Raw genomic sequence first — 12,994 nt, 5'->3', positions numbered from 1 at the left:
TTCTAGGAGTTGTTTAATTTGCTGGCTGTTATAGAAAAATGGGCACTTTTGCTGAAGAATAATTCCTTTCTATTTGTAAATTCTAAGAGGACAACTGAGTCGATACTAACTTTATGACCAGATGCCCTTTTAACTCGAATTGTTATGTTAGAGAAATGACAACCACCACACAGAGTCATTTACACAGGTTAGATTTTTAGAACACTGCATTATCAAATTCTTTGTTGCTGTTTTGCAGAGCTATTCACGCTTCTCCAGACCTAGTACGTCAACTTGGTTCTAGTTACTCTATTAGTGTTGCAGGATCTATTTTTTCCTTCCAACAGTGCCTCTCAACAAAAGTATACTATGTTTTCTTTTGCAAGCTTCATGGCAATGGATCATGCCACGTAGATTTAGCATGGCTTGTCCTCTGTGTGGCTAGAATTTGTTTTTTTTATAGGTATAGAAAAGATGTTAACTTTCTTCAGTGTATTTTTTTGGAGAAAAGAATAAAAAAGGTGGAAGATATGTTTCCTTGTAATGATAAATGAGTTCAGAAAGCAGCTGCAAAATAACACCATGTTCTGATTCTAGTTGGCTGTGGAATTTGACATAATTAGTAAGGCTTAGAGGTTGTTTCAATCAGTGAATTTGGCTGGAAGTATAATTTTTCTAAAGAGGTAAAAGGAGCAGGGAAGGTTTAGGAAGAGGCGTGAAAGAATACTTCAAGATCTGGAGTTCAGTCTCAACACATTTTTAGTAAATTATATTATGGTTTCAAAATTTCAAACATTTTTCATCTATTTTAGTGCTTTAGTAGTGAAGAAAATGAAGCAAAAGCATAACTGTCACACCTGTTAGGTGCTCAAAAATAACATTCTTCAAGATGATTGAACTTAATGAAGATTTGATAGAATGTTTCATATATATGATATTTCATATTTTCTTTATGGATACTACACACTGAGTTTATGGGATTGGAATAGACCATCTGGGCCATGGAGTCTTACTAGACTGTTGCAGCCACAGTCATCCAGTTAATTGATGTTCAGTTGAGAGAGGCTACAAGAACATTCCAGCTATCTGTTTTCTTCCCTGCCTTTCCTTGCATTCTTGCACACCCAGGTGCACTCATATACCTCATGTAAGTCCCTAATGTTACTAAGATCCTGGAGGAAAACTGAGATCTTTCATGCAGAAGATCAGAAGCTTAAAAACATGGGGTGCAGCAAGAGAGACCAGAGCGATGTCAGGTGAACATGCAAAAATAATTTCAGTAGCTGAAGCTGTCCCCACTGCAGAGGAAGCCAGCAGTTATGTTAGGGCCTTAACGGTAGCATGCTCTGAAGGTGCTGAAAAATAATGAGGCTTGAAGTGGTTTATTCAACAAAATGTAACACTGTAAAATAACTTTGCTTCTTTCCCCAGAGGCCACCTGAATGACCTTGAAAATATTGTCCCCTTTCTTGGCATTGGACTGCTGTATGCTCTTAGTGGCCCTGAGCTGTCCACAGCCTTGGTGCATTTCAGGATCTTTGCTGGGGCTAGGATCGTTCACACTTTTGCATACTTGATCCCTCTTCCCCAGCCCGGCAGAGGTTTGTCTTGGGCAGTTGGGTATGCAGTGACCATCTCGATGGCATACAAAGTGCTGAAGACGGCGTTATACCTGTAGCAGTCATAGCTTCTGCGTACCATTCGACATTCCATGCAAAATTTCCAGCAGTGTATGTTGATGTCTTGAATGAGCCAGTGTGAGGGTTTTTTTTGTGACTGGAATTAATTTTATAACAGAGGCTTTTCATTCCTGTGCAGAACTATTTCTTTTTAGAGGAAAAAAAATCCTTCTCCCTGTATTCTCTATTCATGGTCTGCATTGCCAAAATATTAGATTGAATGTTCCCTTTGCAATTTGTCAAGTGCTTATGATTCTAAACATGCAATGATGCTGTATTGATAGCACGTGTGGTAATTTTCTACAGATGCACTATTTTTGGCTGTAGCTCTGAAGTCTAAATCAATAAAGACAAGAGAAAAAATAATCTGTATTTTTGTTTTCATTTTGACTCTTCTCACTGCAGCCAGCAAATAGCATGTCACTATGTATCAGGAAGAAATTCCAATCATACAGTTCTTTGAAGAATGCTTACCTTAATAATAAGATATAACCAGTAATGCTAGGCTTGTAAAAAAATCTTTCATGAAATTGTTGTTTGTATAATCTGCTTTGGGATTAAAAAAACCAAACTATTGAAGCTCCATTTCTGTCCGTTGAATAGATTGAAGAGAAAAAAGTATTTGGGCTAAACTCTGTTTGGTGACACTGATGGAAATTTGAAGTAATTATTTTTGATGAAGTTAGTCCAAACATAGGTTTCATGACTGGATAAAATGTAGACTGTGTATAGAAGATTTTTTTTTTCATTTTTGAATAAATTCAGCAAAATGAGTGACACTTGCAAATGTATATATTGAGTAATTCAGATGTGAAGAATATGATTAGTTTGCATGTCATACTGTCATAAATATGTTGCTGATAGAAAATTTTGCTCTTTGCTTATATCTTTCTATGATGTGTCAGTTTGAAATATTTTCTTTAAAGACTCTTCATGGTCTTTTTTGGGTTGGTTGGTTGGTTTTGTAGCTGTGGCTTAAATAATAGCATAAGATTTCAGGAAAAAAACCCAAAAAACTGACCCAGAAGAGTCTTTATATCCAGTGTGCTGGTCATTGATAGTTTTAAATGGGGGAAGTCAAGAGTGCAACATTTGGTGTGCTTTCCTACCCCAGAAGCTGTACTGCTAAGGGATAGCCCAGGGAGGAGCTGGACAGTTCCCTCCGCTGCCTTTGTATGCCAAAGGGTTTACTTTTCTTTTTGCCTGGAAGAAGTAGTTGTAGTACCAGAAGACATATCACTGGAGGGCCTACCTACCTACGCACAGCTGCGAGATGGAGGTTCATGCAGTGTTAAGTTAGAGACTGTAACTGAGAAGGGTGGCAGGAGGAGTCAGGAAGGGTGCAGGCAGGCTGGTTTAATCCAAAGAAGGGAGATTTTTACTGCAGTTCAAGGGTAGTGTTTAAGTCATGTCTGCTAAACTTGAGAAGGGTGGGACTTGAAATCAAGAAATTAACATTGGTTTACCAGAAATTAGATCTAACTAATGAGTGAAATAATGAAGAGCTGGATCCTCTACAAGGAGGGTGCTTGAGAGGATTAAAAGTAGAACATTGTGGAGCTTCAGTTCCTGACATGGCAGAATAAGCACGTCAACACTTCTGCGTTACCGGGGACTCCAATGGGAAACATGGGCTTTTGTGTTTCTTCTCCTTGCATCTTTCTCTACCACTTCCTACCTGTGCTGTTTTCCTCCTATTCCTTCTTTCTCTTCTAGCTTTTCATGGGATCTTGAGAACCAGCTACCTTGGATGGATTCATTGTAGTGAGGTAAGACGGGCCATCGGCTCTTCCTAGCTTGAGAAGGACTAGTGCTGAAGGGACAAGGGCAAGGCAGCAGCCTTGAGCTGGGGCCCAGACCAACCATTGTCAGAATCAATCTGCCAACTGGGACTGATCAGTCAGTGGCTACTCTTGCCTCTGTATAATTGTGATACCAGCCTCTAAAGCTGTATTTCCCTTACTTCTTTGTGGTTTGCTGCCTCTTTCCAGCTGTGTGTCTTTCCATCCATTTAAAACAATGACAGAGTAGCCACCATGCAGACCTATGTGAAATTCGGCAACAGAGCAAGTCCTTTCCTTTAGCATCGAAAAGGCTCCTCTGACAAGCCTACCTGTCACTGCCAGACATATGCAGGAACAGCATTTTTAACTCCTTTTGCATCAAACTTCTCTACAGAAATCAAATTCTGAAGGGAAGTACCTGGAACCTGTCTTTATTTCTGTGATCTTCCATTTGAAACAAAACTAGTTTTAAATCCCTTCCATTTGCTCAGTGGCTTCAAAGCCCTGAACATACACTTGCTACGTGCTGAGAAGTAGGAAAGATAAACAGAAACCCTTAGAAATACCTAGAGTGATTCAATATTATTCTCTGTTTCTCTTGCATTTATTTTAAACCTATGTTTTATTTTCCTTTGCTCCCACAAATACCATCTGTGCATCTGGGTGGAGTACATGCTCAGTCTGGGAAATCTGCCTTACCAGCTTCAGTCAAACTGGCTGCCAGCTTCATGGAATGTGTTGGAGTGGTCCTTGTCAGATGGCTCCTGCATTTCTCCAGACCATGCCTTAGAGAGGTATACTGTACTTGTTTGTACAGCTGTAAATTTTAAAAGGCTGGCTTATTTTCAGCAGGACCGGTAAAGGAAAAAAAAAGTGTGTTAGTTGAATGCATTACTGAGCTGAACTGAAAACATGCACGTGTGTATTTCGGACCGCTGTTACCAGGTTCTGCTACAAAATCATTAAACAAAATAATCTGTACCTCTGATGAAACAACTGGCCATTATCAGCAGGTATGCTGCTTTTGATGTGGTGAAAGTACAGAAAAGGCTCGTCCATGGGAGACATATAAAAAGAGGTTTAACCAGCATCTCCTAGGCTTCATTTCAGTTCCTTATGCCTGTTATTCCCACCACTAACCTTAGGTGACAGGAGAAACTACAAGTTTCCATCTCTCTGCCAATTATTCCTGGCATTTTATATTCTCCCTTCTCCAGAGGACTTTGTGTATCTTTGAAGTGGCTCTGATAGTTGACGGTGAGGTGCTTTAAAATGGTAGCTGACATACCTTGACCCAGTTCACTGGTTTTGTCTCTGAGTGAATTTCATGGGCTACTTCTTTCTCAGAAGTGTAAACATGTGAACAATTCCTCAATTTAGTTTTCAACTCTGTGGATAAATGCTTATGAGGCTTTGGCCAAAGTTACTTTGTTCTGGTTTTCACGGCTGCAGATAGATGCACTGAAGGCGATAAATTGTTTAAGAGGACTGGTGACTGGCAAAGAGCTCTGAGCTAGGACTTGCCATTAGAGCAGGACTTCACATCCTGTCACAACAAAACAGCTCTTTAAAACTCTGAGTGATACATTAAATGTTTCCTTAAATTTTCAGAAGCAAGTTTATATCTGAACTTCACTGCCTTCAAGGTATTTATTTCAAGAAGCTGGGTCAATGTTTCTGAAAGTGGTGGAGTTGCGTAAGTGACTAGAATACAAGAAAAGTAAAGCTTAGTCTCCTAATTCAAATCATTTTGGGGTTTCAAAAAACTTCTAGTCACCTGAAGCCTGTTACTGTCACATACTCCATGCTAAGCTGTGTCTCTTTCTAGTTATTTACAGAAACAAATTCAATCTAGGTTTTTGGTGGAGAATGCTTGTAAGGTATGTCCTTTCTAAAAGCAAAAAATTAAAAGCAAAACTATACCCTTTTAAAAGTAGCTAGTGTCTGTTTTTATTCAAACTAACATGTTCTTCATTTCAAGGCTGAAGTTGAGGAATAACTTCTCTTTTCCAAACCTTGTTCTGGTGATTGAGGGCACATCATGTGCTTTGTGAAAGGTTGTATTGACATACATTAAAACACTCTCATGATTCAACACCTCCAGCTGTTGGACACTTAGAAAAGTATGTCTTTGTGATTCACTTTAAGTGATTTTTAAACTTCAAATCTTAATTAGTAACTCACACTCATAGATTTTGAAGGCTAAAATAGATCATTAGTTCCTTCAGCCTGACCTCTAGTGGAAAATATGCCATGGAATGGCTGCCCTTCTCCTGAGTATAGTTTAATCACGGCATGACTTCCAGGAAGGTGTGTGATCATTCAGAGACTTTGGGAGACAGGCATTATTTCACTCTTTTCTGTGACATTGTTTCTCTCTGGAATATATGCACACTAAACTTAGTCTTTAAAATCAGAGTAAATTCTTTTTGTTGCCTTTGTTTGTTGTTTGGTTGGTTGGTTTTTTTAATTGAGGCAGTTATTATTAAATTACTGCAGTGAAAGGAGGAGTATGAAATACTTTAAATCAGTGCTTTCCTCCTACAAAGCGCTCTGCTCTTTATTCCTGTGCACCCTTGGAAAAACAAAAATTTAGAGCCCCTTCCCACGTCAAAAAAGTACTACTCTCCTGTTTTAAAAGTAGGTATGAAAAATGTGAGGTACAATGCCTGAATTTTTTTTCTGTATAATAGTGCTAATTAAGCATTCTTACAAATATATGTTATGGTGAATATGCACACGTGGGACTGTATTCTGCACAAATGCTTTGCAATGTATGAAATTGTAACCGTGATCCTATGTCAAATTCTGTAAGTAGTACTACAGTGACGTAGGGCATCCCGTGCTAGCCTGGAGTGAAGCATCTTGAAGTGGATGCTTATAAAAGAGTGGAAAGTGACATCTCCGGTATGCTTTCTTCAAAGCCTACTGGGCTGTAATGTGGGCAGGGAAATGGTGGCTGACTTGTATCAACTGGTCAGCCTCCATTCCTTCACACAGCATTTCCAAGTACTGACCTGCATGCCAGGTGGCTACTTTTGCCATGGAAACACATTTGAAAGTAATTTATTTTTATGCATTAAAGGACATTATTTTAGCAGTGGCCACATAATCTCCACAATTGAATGCTTTTATATCTAGTTCTTTGCTGGTGGATCCCAATGTGCATCACCACTGACAGCATCTTTCTTTTATTCTACATCTCATGTGTGCTGGTGAGCTTAAAAAGAGGCAGTTCAAAGAAACCTGTCTTTAGAAAAAAAAAAAAAAAGAAAAAAAGAAGAGGGTTTGTCTCACGGGTACTGCTTGTCCAGTGAGGGGGGATAAATTCAGAAGGTAGTGTCAGTCCTACAGAAATAGTGAAGAGTTAAAAAAACAAAGGGAGGACTTAAAGGAGGGAAGTACTTTAATGTTGGCTTAGCACAGCATCAAGGAGCACACTGGAGGAAGACTAGTAGAAGCATTATAAGAGAGGCAGGTAACTTTCTGCTTCTATGGTTTTATTTTATAAACCCACTTACTATCTCTATTTAAAATAAGTTCATTTTTAAGAATGTTTTTCTTGTGCATCCAAACATTAAATATCTACAAAGAGGATTATAAATACCTCAAATCAGAATGGAGGTGACCAATGAGTTGGGTCAACTTGGTAGCTAATTCTGTTTAATTTGTTGCCTCTTAAGGCACCTGTGGCACACAGACTGCTCTGGGAGGTAGGAGTTGGTATTGTGTGGCTACAGAGAACAGCCTATGAAACTGCCCCAAAAATGACATCATGCCTACAGCATTGGAGAGGATTATTATTTTTTTTTTATTTATTTCCCAAGGAAAGTAATATTTGACACTTGTTTTCAAATTTATGGAAAAGTATCCCTTTTCACTGTAGTATATTCATGGAAATCGGAAAGAACCTTCAGAGCAGGGGTAAGTTTGTCTGGGAGATGGGCAGAAAGGGTTCAGCTCTATAGGTTGTTTCATATTTCTTGGAAGAATTTCTGAGCTTTGTCTCTTTAACCTTCACTTAGAGAGGAACTGTAGGGATTGGTGTATGTGGAATTGCCACTGAAGTGCTCAAGGCAGGTTAAAATTCTTAATCTCTAGGTGTCTAAGAGACCTCTATATAATTGTTATAAAGGTTGAACTTCATCTGCTGCTTCTTTTGATAGAAAGTGACACTAAAAACTCAATTTTCCTTAATGAGCCTGCAGTAACAGCCTAGCATGCATGACTGCCTCATTTAATACCAGGTAGCTATACAACACAGAGTTGTTTACTATGGGATTTTCACATCAAACCTGTGAGCAGGTGTGGTCCATCTTACAGGCTACAGTTCTCAGCAGGGTTTACAATTTATGTACTTTTCATGTGGGTGTCCCTTCAGTGCTCTTAAAGGGGTGTTTTCATAATAAAGGTCCAGTTTGCTACAAATCTGTACATTTTTGTACAAGAAAAAATGTACAAATACTCCGATACTAAAGTCAGCCAGGACCACACGGTTCATTTTACTCAGCTCTTCTGTTGTCTCTCCAGCAATTTGGATTTTGCTGTCGATCTCTCCTTGTTAGCTGACAGATGGTTTATTCTAGTAACATTTCATGAGCACTTCATTATGAGTATGATGAAATGTTCACTGCTAATATAAGTGATAAGCACTAAATCTTGTCATTTGCTCATTGGGTGAGTTTTTGGAATTTTTGTCAAACTGGAGTTTAGTTTCTGTTGATGCTCAGCCGTTGGCTGGATTTTAATATACCTGTGTACTTTCAAGGTAAATTGAAGTAGTTCTGCAGGTCCTCTTGGTTTTCCTTAGTATTGTGCTGCAAGTGAAAGCCAAGATGTGGTTTCCTTCTTTGTGTCTGGAGTTCTGTGGCAGCATTGTTTGTTTATGGCTTTCATTTAGATTCAATTTATTTTGAAGAATCTAACTTTCTTAAGACATATTTGACTTAAAAGAACGCCTGTTAGTTCTCCTTTTGTTTCGCTTCATCTTTCTGCTTTGCCCAAGTGGAGTTTAGTGTTAAGTATATTACTAATGTAAGCATCTATGTGTTAGAAAACAATAAAATAGGCAGACTTTTTCCTTTCTTTAATTTTGTCTTCCCTTCTACCTTTTTCTTTCCTTATGAGAAAAGAGTGACTCAAACTCCAAGCGTGGCAGCAGGTTTTCTCTGCCTCTGCTCGTTCTTAACGTCGTGCCCGGTACCACTAGATGTCCCTCTTTGGCTTTTTTATTAGATTTCGGGATTGGGCCTGTGAAGGATAAAGTAGCTCTGCTGTGTGTCTCTGGCAGATGGAGTTTTAGGTGGGAAGATATTTTGCTACCTTTAAAGAAGGAAAATGTAATGGATATTAAGGCAACATAGTGTCTCTGTACACTAAACCTGTACAAAAAAAAACTTTATTGAAAAAGTGACCTTTGTGAAACAGAGTATTTAACCTCTGGCTGAAGCATTAGAATGTTTTGGTTTTGTTTTGCTTTTCTAAATTAATAAGGCACCAGGTAACTGCAACATCTGAATTCTTCTGCTGAGCTTCCCCAAGAACTATGCAATATATATTTTTTCTGCAGTTGTTTTTGATAAGTAAATACATTTTATGATTTGTATTTAGCAGTAGGGTAACCGGAGCGGGACTGAGGCTGTTCAAAAACTTAAAGTGAGTAAAGAAGCAGAAATAAAACTCAGAAGCTGTGTCTGTCTGCCACAATATCCAGAGGAGAGACTCAGCACCAATAGTTTACTTGAAAATATCTCAATAGTTACAGAATTCAACTTGGGAATTTAAAGGTGCTGTAAAACAATGTTGCTGTATTTATACAAAACCGGGATGCCCTATAAAGCAATGTGTGCACAGCAGATTTACTTGTCACACAAAATGCCAGGGAAGTGGTGGGGGGCATCTTTGAGTGATCCACTTGGCACAGAGGTGGAGTACAGTGTCAGCATAATGAATAGGACCTTGCTTGGTGGATGGAAAATATTTTAAATTGAGTTTTTATTTAATGGATTTGAACTTTTCATGCCCAATTACCTTTTTGCTGAAAGAGAACAATAATAATAATAATAAAGTGCAAAGGTTCAGTTTCATTCTAGAAATAGGGAAATGTGCTTGGAGAGCTGTCAAAAGGCACAGTCAGATCTCAGGAGCGTGGAGCAAGGTAGCTAATGCTGTGGAGCGCATGTCCATCAACTTCTTTTGTAGCTTTCTATGTCCTTGTCAGTGCTAATGTGACAGAATGGGATGAGTCATGTACAGGGATGGATGATAACAGAGTTGGTTAAGGTCAGAGAAAGTATGTCCTTGTAAGGGGTTTTATATGATTTCCTTAATTTGTCCAGTTAAGTCTTACAGGCACATGAATTATGGAGAAACCCACCCTGCAAAATGAAGCTAACAGGATTTAGGGAAACTATGCCAGGATATATAGAAGTAAATCCTTCCCACAGAAAGCTTAATCCATCCTATAGCAGGAATGTAAGACGGATGAAGAAAAGCAACAATCTCTATTAAATTCTATGGGTCTTTTCCTCCTGAAATAACCTGTTCTTATGAACCTCCATTGTAGGAATTTTTAACTTCAGGCACATGTACATCTATGAAGAGAAGCTAAGCCCAGATGTGTTGATCTGTACAAAATAAAAGTGTACTTTTAAGAGTGTATGTAATGAGAGAGGACACTCTGAATGTTATTTATTTAGTTCTCATTGCTATATCTGGGTTACAGTGTATGGGCTGTAGACCTAATTTAGAGACCGGTGAATTGAATGGAAAAGTTCTCACTGACTTTCACAGGCTTTGTATCTAGACAAGTAGCCTCTAGCATATTCCATTTATTTAATTAAGTGTGCAGAATACAGCCTGCACTAAAACATTTATTGCAAGTGACAGTGTCCAGATAAAATACTACGTTTTGTAAAATTTCAGAGAAAAAACCTCTCACGTAGGTGCCACCATACTTCAATTCTGCTATAACTATCACTAGAAGTGGCTGGTCCATTGTTCACATATTCTTGATCACAGCAAGAGCTTTATTGATGGTTTGCCTTTGACTTGGTGTTACTGATGGCTCATATGGTGCAATCCTCAGCAGGGGACATAAGAGAGCACCACTTTAAAATGGATCCTGCTGGCCATGTGGTGCTGTTTTGTTCTGTACACTTCTAAAAGGGCCACTGTCAACTTGAAATCTAGTCAGTTAAATACAAACAGGCTAATAGGATCTTCATGTCCCCAGGTCCTTTTGCCAGTTTCTTTGGGACTGCAATCAAGAGTATACTATGTTTAGCTATGGTTTTTTCATTCTTGTTGGTGGCTTTTTTTGTGTGTGCATGTGTACGTGTGTGTGAAAAGTATAAACCATGCTAAAGGAGGTACTGTCTTCTTTGCTGACATGGAAATGAAGGAGTGAATATGACTAAACAGAAAGCACACAAAGTAAATAATCCACATTTGTTTTGTATTTTTCACAAAGTAAGAATAAAAGGTATTTTTCCTTGCATCTTTCAGTTACTAAGAATTTTGCCTGACAATTTACATGGAATGAGCTTAGCAGTAGAATAGACAAACTGACTGCTTTTTTATGGCAACCTTTAAAAATAATAATTTCAAGAATTGTATAAAGTTTGTTAGATCTGATTAATAATTTTTAAATTATTTTTTGAAACACTGGAAAAATCATTAAAATCTCTCTGATTGGAGAAATCAAAGTATTTTGTTTTGTAAAACACTACAATTAATTATTTTTACAATGGATGCAGTGGATTTTCTATGCACTTACCTATAGATAACATTTAACTATGCTTAAAACTAACTTCTCTTATCTAGAACCACCCCTTCTGAATTAATAGTTCCAACAGTGCTTAAAATTGGAGTCTGGAGCTGCTCAAGAAGGTCTGTGTATGGTCACACAGTGGGCCATATGTTAGGGAATGCCATGGGGGCCAGACAGGGCTGCTCATTAGAGGGCTGATTCTAGAAGGATCGAAGATCATCAGTTTCTGTGGACTGCAGGGCAAATTTGTGGCATTCAGCACTTCAGTTTGAGTTGTATGGGTTTGGGTCAGAACTATTGATTTGGGATATTGAAAGACTGTTGGGGTGTTTTCTGTTCAGAGCACTAGATGACTTCTAGAGAGCTACCCCAGCACCAGCAACAAAAGCAATGCAAATTGTGGACAACACATAATGCATCCACTGAAGACCAGGGACTAACTGACCATTGAGATACCTATCCAGAAGATACTGATTTCGTATACGAGTCATATATTGAGAGGCCAATCACACAGCTGAAATTGTTTTTCACCTGCTAATATAACTGCTGTTTCTCTTTGTTTATGAATTTTCTCCCTCCTGTGTTTTGAAGTATTAAAGTGAGATTAGCAGACATACCAGAGTGTGATCTGAGATCCTCACATTCTCCAAGGTCTCTGTGCTGTCAGTGGACTTGGTGTTGGCGATAGAAAGTCCATTGCAGCCCTGGCAGAGCCAGTTGATGGAGTGGTTAATGATGCAACACTTTTTTTAGTAATGCGTCTCATTTGGACACCACAGCACATCCTGTTTGTATTTCATCTCCTTTCCCTGGTACTTTATCTTTGTCCACTGCTCTTGCATTTTGACCCAGGGGACTTTTATTTTAATCATTTGCTCTTCCTACCTGAACTTTCTTGAACATACTTAATATTACTTTACTTGGGACTTGAACATATGGAACAGATATTTTTAATTTTCACAGTTAGTGCTTGATTGCTTAAAAGATATATTTTTCTACTTTCAAAGAAAGCATTTAAAATCTCCTATATTCTCACTTGCTACCCAGAAAGATGTTTAGTGCTGACCACAATTGCATACAAAGTAAACTCTTTTGATTATTTTTTTTTCCCCCTAGTAGGACAGTAACTGACTTTAGTGAATGAAGAAGCCTTATCCACTGGGGCCTTGACATTTCTTTGCAGGCACGTAGGCTCCTGTGGCCCACTCATGGACCTGCTTTAGGTAGTCATGTCAGGGAGGCACCAAATGCTGGCAGATAGGTTTTATTAGCAGGGCCCTGATACTGTGAGAATCTGGTTAGAGATAGCTCTGACCAAGAGCAGCAGTTGCTTGCTTCTGCTCACAAAAACTAAGAGTTTTGTAACTAGAGCACCAAAAGGCCTGTATTCTATCTTGATCTTACATATGACCGAGTCAAGTAATTTCTTGTTTCCAGTCTCCAAATTTCTATTAATAAAAGAATCGAAGCTTAAACAAATACTAACTGATGAAATTGTCTGTATACACGTTGGCTGAGTTGTAGATTGCCCACACACACACTCCCAGGCAGCTGTAAGGTAAGAAACTCTTTTCAGCTGTAAGAGAAGAATAGGCATAGAGACAAAAGGCAAAGTACCAAAGAAAAAGGGAAAGCGATGTGGTACATTTGACTCGGAATTAAGGAATCTGTTCTACTGTTGACATGAGCTGGGCACCTGTCACCTTCATTTTTACCACTCTGAGCAAGGGGCTGTATCTTAATGCCTGTGAGATTTGTACAGAACCTAGCATAACAGGATC

The 12,994-nt window shown here is 38.6% G+C and overlaps 1 protein-coding gene across 8 annotated transcripts in view; it reads left to right on the top strand.

The window, feature by feature from the left end:
- MGST1 (microsomal glutathione S-transferase 1) overlaps positions 1-12,994 on the top strand; it is a 57,960-nt gene that overhangs the window by 6,000 nt on the left and 38,966 nt on the right. For 3 of the 8 annotated variants that reach the window (XM_055712107.1, XM_055712108.1, XM_014281231.3), the window contains exon 4: positions 1,411-2,024. The exons of 4 other annotated variants lie outside the window; for them this stretch is intronic. In XM_055712107.1, the coding sequence (XP_055568082.1) occupies positions 1,411-1,657 (247 nt within the window). In that variant the 3' untranslated portion in view covers positions 1,658-2,024. Of the gene's footprint in view, positions 1-1,410; positions 2,025-12,994 lie in introns of those variants that run through there. One more of the 8 variants, XM_055712109.1, reaches the window with a different exon arrangement.

The sequence above is a fragment of the Falco cherrug genome, chromosome 5 (genome assembly GCF_023634085.1).
Source record: "Falco cherrug isolate bFalChe1 chromosome 5, bFalChe1.pri, whole genome shotgun sequence".
Taxonomy (NCBI): domain Eukaryota; kingdom Metazoa; phylum Chordata; class Aves; order Falconiformes; family Falconidae; genus Falco; species Falco cherrug.
Note: the sequence above shows the minus strand (reverse complement) of the source record. Positions and strands in the feature narration are given on the sequence as shown.